We start from the raw sequence: 15,356 nt of genomic DNA, 5'->3' as shown, positions 1-15,356 counted from the left end.
TTCAATATTTTCATTTCTTCACAATCGTGCCACACAACTGATTGAAGACATACTTTCTTTATCTGCACTATTATGTTTATTAGTGTTCAAAAATTGATGCATCATTAAAGATACAAGAACAAAAAATCACAAAACTATTTATTAAACACAACAAACAAGATGTAATATAACTAACACTAACTATACTACATGAACTAATTCATACCACTATTTACATATATGAAGCGCTGAGTTTAATTTCACTAGACTGTAAACTGACTAACTGAATGGAGTCCGCAACGCTTGCTTGTATGCTTTACACAAGATCTTCCAGAACAGTCCAAATCTGTCACAAAGGGTCTACACACCTTGATGTCTAGCATGATCAGATGGCGCAATTGAGAAGGTGCGGCATTGTCAGCTCACATTCACTAGAATATTCTTCGCTGGTGATTTTACTTTTATACAGGGTCAAGTAAAAACAAACCACACAAAAAAATCTAGGTATCTTTAGCTTCTCACTTTGTTGTTTGTTTAGTTAGGCCAAATGTAAATGTCTTGGTTCAATTAATTATGAAGCTTTTACAATATTTCAGAACACCCCTGTGAAGAGGCCATGGCACAGTTTGGGAATCACTGCCTTATGAAGTTTATGAAGATTTAAACTCCAGCCTTACTATACTTCAATGTCTAACTTATTTAAAGTAACCCTCTTGGGTCAGAAAAGCCAGCTACAGAAAATGTAGGCAGTATAAAGTCAGGCAGTATAAACAAAGAACATGTGTAATTTATAAAATCTAGACAAAAGCCAGCCACAAAAATAATACTCACTAGGTTTATGTAAACCTATACTTGGTACAGTAAACCTTTGTTTATTCAACCAACAATTTTTGTTTACTTCATGAATTACAACTACCTCTCACCCTCCCAATATAAAATAATACTGTTCAAAAAGGAATCTGTCAAAATTTAAGAAAATGTTTCATACAAAGATTGTTGCAACTTTTGTTTGCTTTAATTCTAGCCACCTACAATTTTTAAATCACAGTCATAACATATTACAAAAAAAAAAAAAAAACTTTGCTGCAAGGGAATATAATGTGAAACAAGAAATTTGTCCCTTTTTGCACACTTATTTCTTTAAGTATCTGCTTCATCAATGACAAAAATTTGGTTAAATTTTTATTGTGGTCAGGTTAATTATTCTAAACTCACTAGAAGTTTGAATACTTCTTACCTAATGCGGTCTGGAAAGACTCTTCTCTAGTAAGGTAGACATATTTAACAATATTTTGACTTTTAACATTATTTTATTATTCTACAGCAACAAATTGTGTGAAGTTTCACTTCAAGTTTTAATATCCAATTCCAGTCTCTATATATCCCTTTATTTTAGCTTATTAATTCATTTGTTTGATTAGGAAGGTCACATTATTTATTTTTTAATTAAATGGAATGGCTATTGCTTTTATCTGAGGAAATAATTAATGTAGTATTTGGGTTATTTCTTGGATTCCTGACAATAACTTGCATTTTTTCATTCTTAGACCTGTGCATAAGACTGGAACTAATCTTGTGAAATATATCTCTTGCAAAACAATGAAGAGACATTATGACTAAATCCCATCATACAAAGAGCACTAGGAATGTTTTGCAATATGATGGAACACATCATCACAGGCAGTTACAAGTTAGCATGGTTTAGACAGGTAACCTGCACTGTAGCCCTCTAATTACTGTCTCACTATCACTTGCTTTTTAGCTGTTGGCAAAAAGAGGCAGTGATATCATAGTCAAAAACTGAATACCGGGTAATTTTTGCATTACCCAGTATTTAGAGAAAATGACTCATATGCTTGAAGAGGATGTCCTCATTGTACAATAAAATAAGTGGTACCAAAGTGAAATCCTTGAAGGATGAAATTTGGCCTTGATACCCCAAGATGTTGTTGGGAGTATCTCAAAGCCAACATTTCCCTACATCTTTTAGTGTGAGAGTTTTGGAGTAAGCTGTGTTGGAAAATAAGAAGTTCACTAAGAAACTTCCAGTTTCTTTTCTTTAACCTCTGATTGTAAAATGTTTTTTACAATAATTCAACAATAAAAATAAAAAAAATGTCAGAAGTTATTAATGAAATAAAATTTTATGTACTTTTCATTTTAAAAAAAATGTGTATATGTAATATAATTGGCATACAAGAAAGTTATGGGGTGCCCACATCAGATTTTTTTTCTATTATTATGACTATAGTTTTAGTTGAGGTATCCACCACAAGTCTTTATTAGTTCTAACGAGCCAGTGTTTAAAAATCAACCTAATACATATTTGATGTAGTTTGTAATATTGTTGAATTGTCTAAAAATGCTGAACAGAATCTGCAGAATAACTACTTTTTAAAAAAATACAGCCTCTGCCAACATAACAAATATTAAATAAATAAATGAACAATTTTAAATAACGAAATTAATTAATGAATCAATGTATCATTTGGGTAAATTTAAGATCAGACAATAGAAGTTCATTTTATCACCATGGGGGCTGTGTATAATGTTTTACAAAAATCGAAAACTATGACAAAAGCAAAATTAAAAAATCTGATATGGACAACACATGACTTCCTTGCATGCCTATTAAATTACATTTACACATTTTTTTTTAAATGAAAAGTACATAAAATTTTATTTCATTAAAAACTTACGATATTTTTTTTTTTTTGTTATTGAATTATTATTTATCGTAAAGATTTTTTTACAATGATAGGTTAATAATTTATTAATAAATCAATACAATTAAATGAAATAAAAAAAGGGAGATGTCTGATTCGAACCGATATGCCTTTCCCTAAGATCCAAAATTTGATTAATTAAAATTTTATTTGGCTACAACTATGGAACCAATGAAAATTAGTACCACTTATGATACATCATTGAAAAGCTCAACGAGGGCTTATTATTCCATTTAAGGCTTTTTTGGACACTTTTGTTTCAGTTATTTGCAATCAAAGGGGGAGGTGCACAACTAGATATTACAACAGTTCTAAAACCAAAATTTCAACATCCTAGCTAATCATTTTTGAGTTATGTAAGATACATACGTATGTACATACAGACATCACACTGAAACTTGTCAAACTGGATGGTCAAAATGGATATTTCTGTTAAAATCTGGAAACTGAAATTTGTCAAAATCACAACACTTCCTTTACTTTGTACAAGGATGTATAAATGGTAAAAAAAAAATTATGAAAATAAAGCTACCAATCATAAAAATTGAATTTAGTTATAAAAGGTATGAGGGTTTACAATCAACAAGAGTGTTGTAACGGTCTCCTGCATAAGGAAAAATTGACACCTAACCACTGCAGCACTAGATTCAGGGAATACAAACATTAGAGTAAAGTGATTACAGAAGATGTAACCGATACACTAACTCGGATACTGTAATAAATACATATGATCAAACAGATGGCACCACTAGTAATGATTGCACTCCAGTAGCTGGTAACAAGAGCCTCATGTTTTGGTCCCCAGTGATAAAAAATTCAGTCAAGTCAATGCAAAAAATCTTAATACTACAACTCACATAATATTCCATCCAGTAACAAATTAGTCTAAGATCACTTTGTATATTAAGAAATTTATTATTCCAGAGCAACACAGGTTTCTCGGGGGTAAATCTACTCAGGCAAATTTAAACATTTATATCGAATACATTGTTAGTTTTTTTAAGTACGGCTCAACTGTTGACAATCTTTACTCTGTCTTTAGATATGTGTTTGATGTTGTATATACTTATCTACTTATTATGAAATTATCAGCTTTAGGATTTAATGGACCTTTACTTTCATTGTTTTCATTCATTTCTTATTCTATTATTTCTGAAAGCAACCAAAAATGAAACACTTCTAAATTCAGAACAGTGTTCTTTGTTTGTATTGAATAATTACTTGTTTTTCTATGAGACTATTATATTTGAATTAAGAGTATTATCTTTTTGGATTTATTATTTTTGATCCCAAATATGGTTATGAATCATGATCAAACAATAACACTGATTGTAACTTGTTAATTTGACTCTTGTAAAGATTGTGGCTTTCAATAAAATTATTATTTATTAAAAATAGACTAATAATAGAAAAGTTAACATCTGAGCATACAATTTTTTATTTTAGTTCAAGAGTTAAAACTAATAATTCTAATAACCTTAAATTTTGCAGGTACATCATATTCAAATAAGCAGTCTGATGTTAATATTGCACAGTAGATTAACTCCATACCCATCCAGTAATAACAGTAAAATAATTATAAAAGGAAAATAATTAAGAAACAACAATCACATGCATATTAGTTGGGTATTTACAAGTAATCACCCACTAAAAAAAGTGTCATAATTAGTTTTATTTTTAAGTATTAACATCATTTTATAAAAATTTTGATAACATAAGACATCTAGGTAAAGTCACTTGTAAAGCTAAATTTTAACTTATTAGAATTTTTAACATCATGCCAAAATTATTGCTACGGTAAACAGCTATAAGATTATAATAGCAATGAAGACAAGTTCAATCAAATTTTACCTACCAAAACATTGACAATAAATCTTTTATTCCTATCCGATACATAATGAAAAATACACAGACATCAGGAGTGGATTATGGTATTACAGTAACTGCTCAGTAGTCTGGAGAGACAAAAGGGAATTATTTTTTCAAAAATAATTGCAAGAAATACTAAATATACAAAATAAATTCAGAAGGCGGCAATGAAAATTATTTGAGCACATATTTATATACACATACCTAACTAATACAGAAAGCTTGGGGTTTATTTATTTTTTTAATTAATTAGTATTATTTAAACATTTAGAGAGAATATTATAGTTTCTGTAAAAGAATGTCATTTTATTTTAAGTAAACTGGAAGATTTTTTTAAATTGTTCTGCATTATATTATAAACAAGGTAGAATAAGGCCAATCTCATTAGTTCTACTGTGTTGAACAAGAAAGTAGTTGCTTACAGGTGGACATTATTATTATGATATTCGAGATTACTCTTTTTAGGAAGGAGTTAACATTCATAAATATAAACACACAGATGAGCATTTTTTATTTATTCATGACAAGATGAATCAGGTGGATTGATAATGATACAACCTGTAAGTTTATGGGTAAACCGATATTAACAAACCTTTCTGCAACAAGCAAGAAAATTCCGATGCGAATTGCGTCTTCAGTTGCAATCGCTGCAAGTTCTGATAATACGGAAAACTGTTGAGATAATAACAGAATAAATAAAGGTTAGAAATACCAAACCTTTGTTTCATGATAATCAAACTACATGAAACAAATACACCGCTAACTATTTAAATACAAAATTAACGTTTATTAATATTCCTTTTAAGACAACAGTTACGTTGGTGAGTCAACGGCTAACTACACACGCTAATTCCTCAAGCGTAAAGAATTTAAAAAAATTTAATTAAATGAATACCTTTTAATTATAGCTTTTGCTAATTCTTCAATATCATTTTTATTGAAAGATCCATAAGATGCAGCCAAAATTGGCCTCACAATTGAACCATATAACACTCCGTCACTATCAGCAGCCATTTTTAACAATGATCACTAAAATTTACTGAAGTTGCGATACGAACAGCTGAACTCGCTACGATCCTGTGTGCTCTAGTACCGTATGGAATAACTAGAGTACCGAGAACTTGATATTAAATTATAGAAAAACCAACCCAATATATTTTATTACAGTATATTTTAATTCACAGCCGACAGCTAACACATTGATAATTATTACAGTAAAGAGTTAACTAAAGTAATAATGAAATAAAAATCAACTAAGTCAGATTCTGATCAAAAGTAAAATATCCACCAATTATATAAATTTAATAAATAAAAATTAAATTCTAACTATAAAATGTTTCTTCATATAATAATACAGATTACTAGTGATCTGTTTAAAAATTAATATGTAAGCATTGCTGCATATGTTTTTGCACAAAGATGACTATTCCGGAGGCAGTGCAATTAAATCCATCTGTGAAACTACCAATCAAATTTAATTTTATGCAGTTATACCTTTGTAACTTATTTTTAAACGATTGTCCAAAAAAGTTGTGATTAGATTTAGAGTATGTATGTTTGATCCACCGTAGTAGCTTAATGGCCGAACCGATTTTGATGCATGACCTGCGTTGGAATCCTTACGTTACCAGGAGTGTCTATATAAGGAGTCTATATAAATTATTTTTTTTCTCTTCAGTCATTTGACTGGTTTGATGCATCTCTCCAAGATTACATATCTAGTGCTAGTCGTTTCATTTCGGTATACCCCCTACACCATATATCCCTAACAGTTTGTTTTACATAATCCAAACGTTACTGCCTGCACAATTTTTTCCTTCTACCTGTCCCTCCAATATTAAAGCAACTATTCCAGAAAGCCTTAATATGTGGCCTATAAGTCTGCTCTTCTTTTAAGTATATTTTTACAAATGCTTCTTTCTTAATTGATTTTCCGCAACACGTCTTCCTTTGTCACTTTATCCACCCACCTGATTTTAGCATTCTCCTATAGCACCACATTTCAAAAGCTTCTAATCTTTTCTTCTCACGTACTCTGATCGTCCTAGTTTCACTTACATATAAAGCTATGCTCAAAACATATACTTTCAAAAATATGTTTCCTGATGTTTAAATTAATTTTTGATGTGAACAAACTATATTTCTGACTGAAAGCTCATTTCACCTGTGTTATTTGGCATTTTATATCGCTCCTGCTTTGTCCATCTTTAGTAATTCTACTTCCCAAATAACAAAATTCTTCTACCTCCATAATCGTTTCTCCTCCTATTTTTACATTCAGTGGTCCATCTTCATTATTTCTACTACATTTCATTACTTTCATTTTTTTCATTTTTCTTGTTTATTTTCATGCGGTAATTCTTGCATAGGACTTCATCCATGCTGTTCATTGTTACTTCTAAATCCTTTTTACTCTCAGCTAGAATTACTATATCATCAGCAGATCGTAACATCTTTATTTTTTTCACCTTGTACTTTAACTACGGATCTAAATTGTTCTTCAACATCATTAACTGCTAATTCTATGTAAAGATTAAAAAGTAAACGGGGACAGGGAACATCCTTGTCAGACTCCCTTTCTTATTACGGCTTCTTTCTTATGTTTTTCAATTATTACTGTTGCTGTTTGGTTCCTGTAAATGTTATCAATTGTTCTATCTCTGTATCTGAACCCTAATTTTTTTTAAATGTTGAACATTTTATTCCAGTCTACGTTACAAATGCCTTTTCTATGTCTATAAATGCCAAGTAGGTTGGTTTGTTTTTAGTCTTCCTTCTACTGAAAGAAGACTAAAGAAAAACTACTATCTGAGCTCTAAAATTGCTTCCCTTGTCCCTATACTTTTCCTGAAACCAAATTGGTCTTTTCCTAACACTTCTTCCACTTTCCTCTCAATTCTTCTGTAAAGAATTCTAGTTAAGATTTTTTATGCATGTCCAGTTAAGCTAACTGCTTTGTATTCTTCACATTTATCTGCTTCTACTTTCTTTGGTATCATGATTATAACACTCTTTTTAAAATCTGACAGAACTTCCCCTGTTTTTAAATATTATTACACACCTGTTTGTATAATCTATCAATCACTTCCTCACCTGCACTGCGCAGTAATTCTACAGGTATTCCATCTATTCCAGAAGCCTTTCTGCCTTTCAAATCTTTTAATGCTCTCTTAAATTCAGACCTCAGTATTGTTTCTCCCCTTTGATCCTCTTCGACTTCCTCTTCTTCCTCTATAACACCATTTTCTAATTCATTTCCTCTGTATAACTCTTCAATATATTCCACCCACCTATCGACTTTACCTTTAGTATTATAAATTGGTGTACCATCTTGTTAAACACATTGTTAGATTTTAATTTATGTACCCCAAAATTTTCCTTAACTTTCCTGTATGTTCCATCTATTTTATCAATGTTCATTTCTCTTTCCACTTCTAAACACTTTTCTTTAACCCATTCTTCTTTCGCTAGTTTGCACTTCCTGTTTATAGTATTTCTTAATTTTCTATAGTTCATTTTCCTTTCTTCATTACTAGCATTCTTATATTTTCTATGTTCATCCATCAGCTGCAATATATCGTCTGAAATCCAAGGTTTCCTACCAGTTCTCTTTGTTCTGCCTAAGTTTGCTTCTGCTGATTTAAGAATTTCCTTTTTAACATTCTCCCACTCTTCCTCTACATTTTCTACCTTATCTTTTTTACCCAGACCTCTTGCGATGTCTTCCTCGAAAATCTTCATTACCTCCTCTTCCTCAAGCTTCTCTAAATTCCACAGATTCACCTGACACCTTTTCTTCAGGTTTTTAAACCCCAATCTACATTTCATTATCACTAAATTATGGTCGCTATCAATGTCTGCTCCAGGGTAAGCTTTACAATCGACGAGTTGATTTCTAAATCTTTGCTTAACCATGATATAATCTATCTGATATAATCTATGCCTTGCAGTATCACCTGGCTTATTCCATGTGTATATTCTATAATGATTTTTGCATTCTATAATGAAGTGGGTGTTTGCAATTACTAAATTATACTTCATGCAAGACTCTATAACTCAGTCCCCTCTTTCATTCCTTTTGTCCAGCCCATATTCACCCACAATATTTCCTTCCTTGCCTTTTCCAACGCTTGCATTCCAATCTTCAACTATTATTAAATTTTCATCCCCCTTTTATGTGTTTAATTGCTTCTTCAATTTCTTCATATACACACTCTACCTGATCATCAACATGGACACTTGTAGGCGTATAGATGTTAACAATCGTTATCGGTTAAGGTTTTGATTTTATCCTGATTACAATGATTCTATTGCTACGCATTTTGAAATACTCTACTCTCTTTCCCACATTCTTGTGGGAAGCTTTCATTACGAAAACTACTCCTGCCTGCCCATTATTTAAAGCTGAGTTAATTATTCTAAAATCACCTCTCCAAAAGTCGTTTTCCTCTTCCCACTGAACCTCACTACTTCCTACTACATCTAAATTTATCCTATTCATTTCCCTGTTTAAATTTTCTAACCTACCAACCTTTTTTAGACTTTCACGATCAACATTCCACGATCTGACTCATAGAATGTTATTTTTTAATTTTCTGGTGACCCCTTCCTTAGTAATCTCCACCCGCAGATCCAAACGGGGAACTACTTTACCACCAGAATATTTTACGAAGGAAGGCGCCTCCATCTTTTTTATATGAAAATTCAGAGAGCTACATTTTCTTGGAAAAAAAGCAGCTGTCGTCTTCCATTGCTTTCAGCTCCACAGTACTGAGAGGAATGAGTGATGTTGATATGGCCGTTTAAGTCATCTTGACCTACTACTTAAGAACTTAACAACTACTGAAAGAACTGCTGTCCTCTTTCAGGAATCATTACTTAGTGTGGCTCTCAACAGAAACTGCTTCGATATGGATGCACCTTCAGTCCAGCTATTCTGTGTCATTGAGTACTCAAGTCCCCTCACTACTGGCAAGGTACTGATTAGCAAGTTCCCCTCACTATTAGCAAGGTGTCATGATTCATAGAGGGAGCTATATAAATTATGTATATTATTATTATTATGCTTTAACGGCCAACATGGGACCACTTAAGTCAATTTTAGTTAGATCTTTTCTGAGAAAAGCGTGTTATTTTACTCTTCTGAGCTCCCCAGTATTTCTTCATCCGTTCAGATCTTGCTTTCTTTTTTTTCATCTGTAAACACCCTTTTCGTTGTATTTTGTCGTTTGTCTGTCTTTTGTTTAAATCTAATGTTTTTGTCTTTTAGCTTTGTAATTTTTCCAGTTTTATTCTGTAGGTCAGTCAGGGGAATTCCCAATTCTTTCATATCTTCTCTAATTTCTTTGATCCATCCTACATCTAGTTTTTGGAACCAGAGCTTTTCAATGATATTTCTTGACAGTCTTGTTTCCAGTGTCCTTATGAGATGACCAAAGAAAGAGATTCTTTTTTTCCGCATAGTATCAGTAACAGGCTCTATTTCTTGATCACCTCATTTGGCACAATCCACCATTGGCCTTCTTTTTGGTGCTTTTTATTGATACACGTTCTGACAATTCTCCTCTCTATTTTCAGAATTTTTTCAATTCGGTTTTTCTGAGTGATTTTGAAAAGGGTCTCGCTTCCGTAGGTGACTTCTGGCTGTACTACAGTTTTATAATGTTTAAGTTTTGTTTTAGCAGAAAGGCATTTTTTGTTATATGTTGACCAAGTTAATTTTTGGGATTTAATCATTTTATTTGTCCTGTTTTGCCATGTCACTTTTTCATTTAAATTATAAGTTATTATTTCCCCTAGATATTTAAATTGTTTTACTATTTTAATTTTCTGATTGTTTACCGTAATGTGCTCTATTACCAGAGGATCTATGGCCATTAGTTCAGTTTTTTCGAAAGAGATATGAAGCCCTATCTTTTGTGCTAGGTTTTGAAGGCTCATGATTTGTGTTTTGGCTTCTTGAATATTATTTGCTAAAAGAGCGAGGTCATCTGCAAATCCTAGGCAATTTAGTGTGATGGGGTTTTTCTTAGTACCCATTTTTATATTTTTGGGATTTATTTCATACCATTTTCTCATGACAAATTCGAGGGCGCAGTTAAAAAGGAGTGGTGAGAGGCCGTCTCCTTGCCTCAATCCAGTTTTTATGTAGAAGGGTTGAGAGAGTTCACCTCTGAATTTCACTCTGGACTGGGTATTGGTTAAAGTTAATTTTATCATGTTTACGAGTTTAGGGTGAAGGCCCAGGTTTCTCAGAATATTCAGAATGGATGGTCGGTGTATACAATCATAGGCCCTTTTAAATTCGACGAAGGTGATTATTAGTTGTTTTTTCCGTCTTTTATATAAGTCCATCATAAGTTTTAGGGATATTATTTGCTCCGGGCAACCTCTCCATGGCCTAAATCCCCTTGGAATATTATTTGCTAAAAGAGCAAGGTTATCTGCAAATCCCAGGCAATTTATGTATAAATATATATATATATATATATATATATATATATATATAGTAGCAGAGATTTGGTGGTTGAAGCACAAACTTTAACGAACTGAATTAATGAACTGTGAGTTGAATTTGAACTAAATGTTTCATATCAATTGAATGAATAATATTACGAAAATAACAGAATTAAATTTACGTTAAGTAAAATAATATTAAATAAATTAAAAAAATTGCTGTTTAATAATGATGGGCTTCCCAAGGGAATTGCGTGAGAGATTAGAGTGGTGAGGTGATGCGAACATCTCGTACAAGGCTAGACCAAACATCAACTGGTAACAAACGAGGTTCCCTGGCGGGCTATTTTGGAAGGTGCGATGGAGTGTTCTTACATTATCTCGGCAAACAATCGTCTTATTTTCAAAATTCCCTTTCAAAATGCCCTTTACACTCTTGTCATAACTTATATATAATTATACATAGATTTTTAAACATATTTTGGAATGATTATTATAAGGGAGTTTTTACTAGATGTAAAATTTCAATTGATTGACGTTTCGAAAGAAATGGTTTCTTGTTTTTAAGCGGCAAGGACAATTTACACTCTTGCCATTTTGTGTTCTTTTAGGTTTTAGTCCTATGACAAGTCAGTGTTTTTGATGATTTTTATTGACAAGACAAGTCTTTTGACTGTGTCGCTGGTGATTTGTTGCTGGGAGGGAGTAGTATGTTTTTCTTTCTTTTTTCCTTTTTTTGTTGTGGAAGGGGGTAATGACCATAGTAGTCGATGGCCCTAAAACTTCAAAAAATAAAAATAATAATAATAGCTGCACTAAAAATAACTCATTTCTTATTGCAAAAGCAGTTATGTATGACTGTCATTTAATGGCACTACATTTCTTTCTGTATTAAGTTGCTTATTTTCTATCTCAGCAAAACAACAATAAACAAATTTCGTTTATAAAAATTCAATTAATACTGATAAAGTAACTTTAAAGTTTAAAACACTGATAAATTTTTCAGATTAATTTTTTTTTTTTAATTTTATATATCTTTATTATAAATTAAAAAGATCCAACTATAATTGTCATAATTTTTTATTGTTTCAACATATTTGAACAAAAATATTTTTTTTTTGAAAAATGTAAAATTATTAACATTTATATATATCTTTAGAAAATTTGTAGACAAAAATATGAATCAGAACGCTTAACTCATTCATTCTCAACGAAACATTTGACTACAATACTTCATACTGATAAAAAATTAAAGTACTTTTTTTTAATTTAGTTTTTATTATATTAGCTTACTAGCTCTAACTATCAAAAAATAATTATTTCATGAAAAAGGGATATAAAATTATTCACGTGTCATGCAAAAATTTTATACTCCTTAGTTAATAAAGAGGAATATTCTCATTTTAAATACATTATTTTTTATTAAAATTTTTCTTTGAATGTTTTTAGTCCTTATTTTTTCTTGACATATCTGAAAAACATGTAATCACAATTTCAAAACACACCATTATAATAAGTTAAATTCAGTTAAACATACTCTTTGGTTATAGAGTTTAGAATTCAGTAGAAGTATTGTTATTCACAGTAAATAGTTAAAAAAGAAAAAAGTATGTTATATAAAACAAATTGATATGACTGTTATACAAAAATGAGTTGATTTTACACAATACTGAAGTTTGAATGACATATAGTCAGTTCATTTTGCAGTGAAGAAACAATGACATTGAATGAGTTAATCACAACGATTATCCAATTTAAAAAATAATATTACATAAAAAAAAAAATTATAATGAAGTTTATTAGGTTTAAAAGACATTTCAAAAAGTTAAAATATTGAAGCTATTTTAAAATAAATAAAATAATATTTTAGATATAATAAAATTTTTATTTCCAGCTTGAAAATGTGAAAATGGGGGTTCCAACAAAATTAAGACTACTTTTACGTAACCATTTTCCATTTAAGAAGAAGACAAAGAACAATAATATCTATAATTTTTAACCAGTTTAATGGTTCAGACTTACATCAAAATTCTGAAAAGCATCTAACAGATTCATTTCCAGTCATAAAAAGGCAGTATTAGTGCTGACAAAAAATGTGTAAAAAGAATCATCTTTTAAAAACAAATTTATGATTACAAAACAAAATTATTAGAAATTGGACTGCCTGGATTTTTGCATCAAGCAGCTTTATTGTGTAAAATCTTACAACATATAAGAGTTAAAAAAAAAGAATGTCATTAACATTACTGATAATGCTATAGCTAGTATTAAATGCATTTTTTACAATAAATAGTTATATAACCAGTTGAACAAATTTTTTAATTTGTATACTTTATCATAGGACCAACTCAAAAGATATCTGTCATTTGGTCATACTTTGATGCAGTACTTTTAACAACACAATATAGACCTGTAAATCAGAAAAAGGCCATTAAAAATAATTTGTATAGTTCATGAATTATATAATGAAGAATACTGGACCTTAACTAATATCTCATACATTAAACTGTTACATTATTAATGCTGCAAACATTTTGCCAACTAGTCTTTTTTACCTTGAAATAGTTATTTGCATTCATAAAAAATGTGTCATCATTTTCTTTAACATTTTCTTTCTTTGCATTTATATTGATTGAAAATCAATTACTGAAACCCAGAAATTAAATCTAATGTTCACTGTCTAACTTTAAATATAAGGTGTTCATTGCGATATGTTCTACATTATTTATTTATTTTATCACACAAATAATACCCCAATAATAATGATCAAACAGATCATTGATCAAAATATAATTTTATAAAAAATTATAAAATACACCACATCTTTGTTGAAATTAAACCGATAGCTATATAATATATTTTAAAGTTCTTGTTTTTGCTAGCATATTGCCATGTTGTGAGTTTATATGCTAACAAAAATAAATCTAAATATTCAAGAGGTTACAAATTTTAATAATTTATTTTTGCCATATTTAATGGTTTTTTAATTAAGAGATTTCAACTTTTTCTTAATCGAAGCCAGATTAGATTGCGATATCACAATTGAGCTTTTAACCATTTCATTGTTATTCTGTGACTTTATTTTTACTTTTTCGACTACCAGATTGTCTGATTGGGGTAGATCATTTAAGAAATGAACTAACTTATGTTTTCAAAACTGAATAAAAGCGCAACAATTCAAAGAAAAAAATTTTAAAATAAAACCCAGACATTAACCCAAAGTAAGAATGAATGAACATAACCAATACAGTAGAGATTAGGGTCATAAAAAGGAATGAAATATCTAAAAATTACTGTATGGTACTCTTCTTTCTTTCTTTCCTGTTTAGCCTCCGGTAACTACCGTTTAGATAATTCTTCAGAGGATGAATGAGGATGATATGTATGAGTGTAAATGAAGTGTAGTCTTGTACATTCTCAGTTCAACCATTCCTGAGATGTGTGGTTAATTGAAACCCAACCACCAAAGAACACCGGTATCCACGATCTAGTATTCAAATCCATGTAAAAATAACTGGCTTTACTAGGACTTGAACGCTGTAACTCTCGACTTCCAAATCAGCTGATTTGGGAAGACGCATTAACCAGTAGACTAACCCGGTGGGTTACTGTATGGTACTACCAAGATATAAATTAACCAAAAACAATTCCTAAAAGACTGTGAATTTTGTAAAGTGTAAAACAATTCTAAATAAGATGGAGAAATATCGCAAACATAAGTAAAGCAAAAAGATCATTTTATAAGCCACATGTGAAATATATTTTAATAAGCTTAAAAGTGTTAAAAACTCATGATTTCATTTTTGTCCACTGAAATTAGCTGCTAAAATTAAAAAAAAAAAAATGTTTTTATATGCGATATAACCCCTATTTAAAACTTCATAAAAATTTTGTGCAAGAGTTATTGCATATTACAGATACTATAACTTTAAGTTCTGCAATAATATTTGTAATTAAAGTAACACATATTATAAAACAATCCTTATCACAGAGGGTAGAAAACCCTCATTTAAATAAAATAAAACTCCTGTATAAGTTTAGATTAATTTTTATTTCCATTTTTATCCCTTAAACATTCTTAGAGAAAAATAATGCTGAAGGAACATATAAAAATGGAGGCCTTATCATTATATATTTTTAAATATAATCTAGATTTCAAACAAGACTACAATAAAATTCATTACATATAATTTTTTTAAAATTCATTTAATAATAAAAGTAAGATACTTTTTAAAAAACAAATGGCAGTATAAATACCCATAAATATGTCCAGTTAAGACATTTTACTTTGAGTTTTAAAATAAATTTATACTCATTTCCAACTAG

The 15,356-nt window shown here is 30.2% G+C and overlaps 2 protein-coding genes across 12 annotated transcripts in view; both read right to left on the bottom strand.

Annotated features, from left to right (window-relative positions):
* poe (E3 ubiquitin-protein ligase-like protein poe) overlaps nt 1-5,651 on the bottom strand; it is a 216,588-nt gene extending 210,937 nt beyond the window's left edge. For 6 of the 8 annotated variants that reach the window (XM_075371903.1, XM_075371908.1, XM_075371904.1 and 3 more), the window contains exon 1: nt 5,470-5,650. In XM_075371903.1, coding sequence (XP_075228018.1) covers nt 5,470-5,588 — 119 coding nt within the window. In that variant the 5' untranslated portion in view covers nt 5,589-5,650. Of the gene's footprint in view, nt 1-5,469 lie in introns of all 8 variants that reach the window. The other 2 variants (XM_075371905.1, XM_075371909.1) reach the window with 2 other exon arrangements.
* A 6,729-nt stretch (nt 5,652-12,380) lies between these two features.
* Nucleotides 12,381-15,356, bottom strand: part of LOC142328273 (uncharacterized) — a 54,526-nt gene continuing 51,550 nt past the window's right edge. For 2 of the 4 annotated variants that reach the window (XM_075371969.1, XM_075371974.1), the window contains exon 5: nt 12,381-13,440. In XM_075371969.1, coding sequence (XP_075228084.1) covers nt 13,379-13,440 — 62 coding nt within the window. In that variant the 3' untranslated portion in view covers nt 12,381-13,378. The remainder of the gene's footprint in view (nt 13,441-15,356) is intronic. The other 2 variants (XM_075371975.1, XM_075371973.1) reach the window with 2 other exon arrangements.

This window comes from Lycorma delicatula, chromosome 7, assembly GCF_047948215.1.
Source record: "Lycorma delicatula isolate Av1 chromosome 7, ASM4794821v1, whole genome shotgun sequence".
Classification (NCBI taxonomy): Eukaryota; Metazoa; Arthropoda; class Insecta; order Hemiptera; family Fulgoridae; genus Lycorma; species Lycorma delicatula.
The sequence above is the reverse complement of the archived record's forward strand: the minus strand, read 5'-3'. Positions and strand labels throughout refer to the sequence as shown.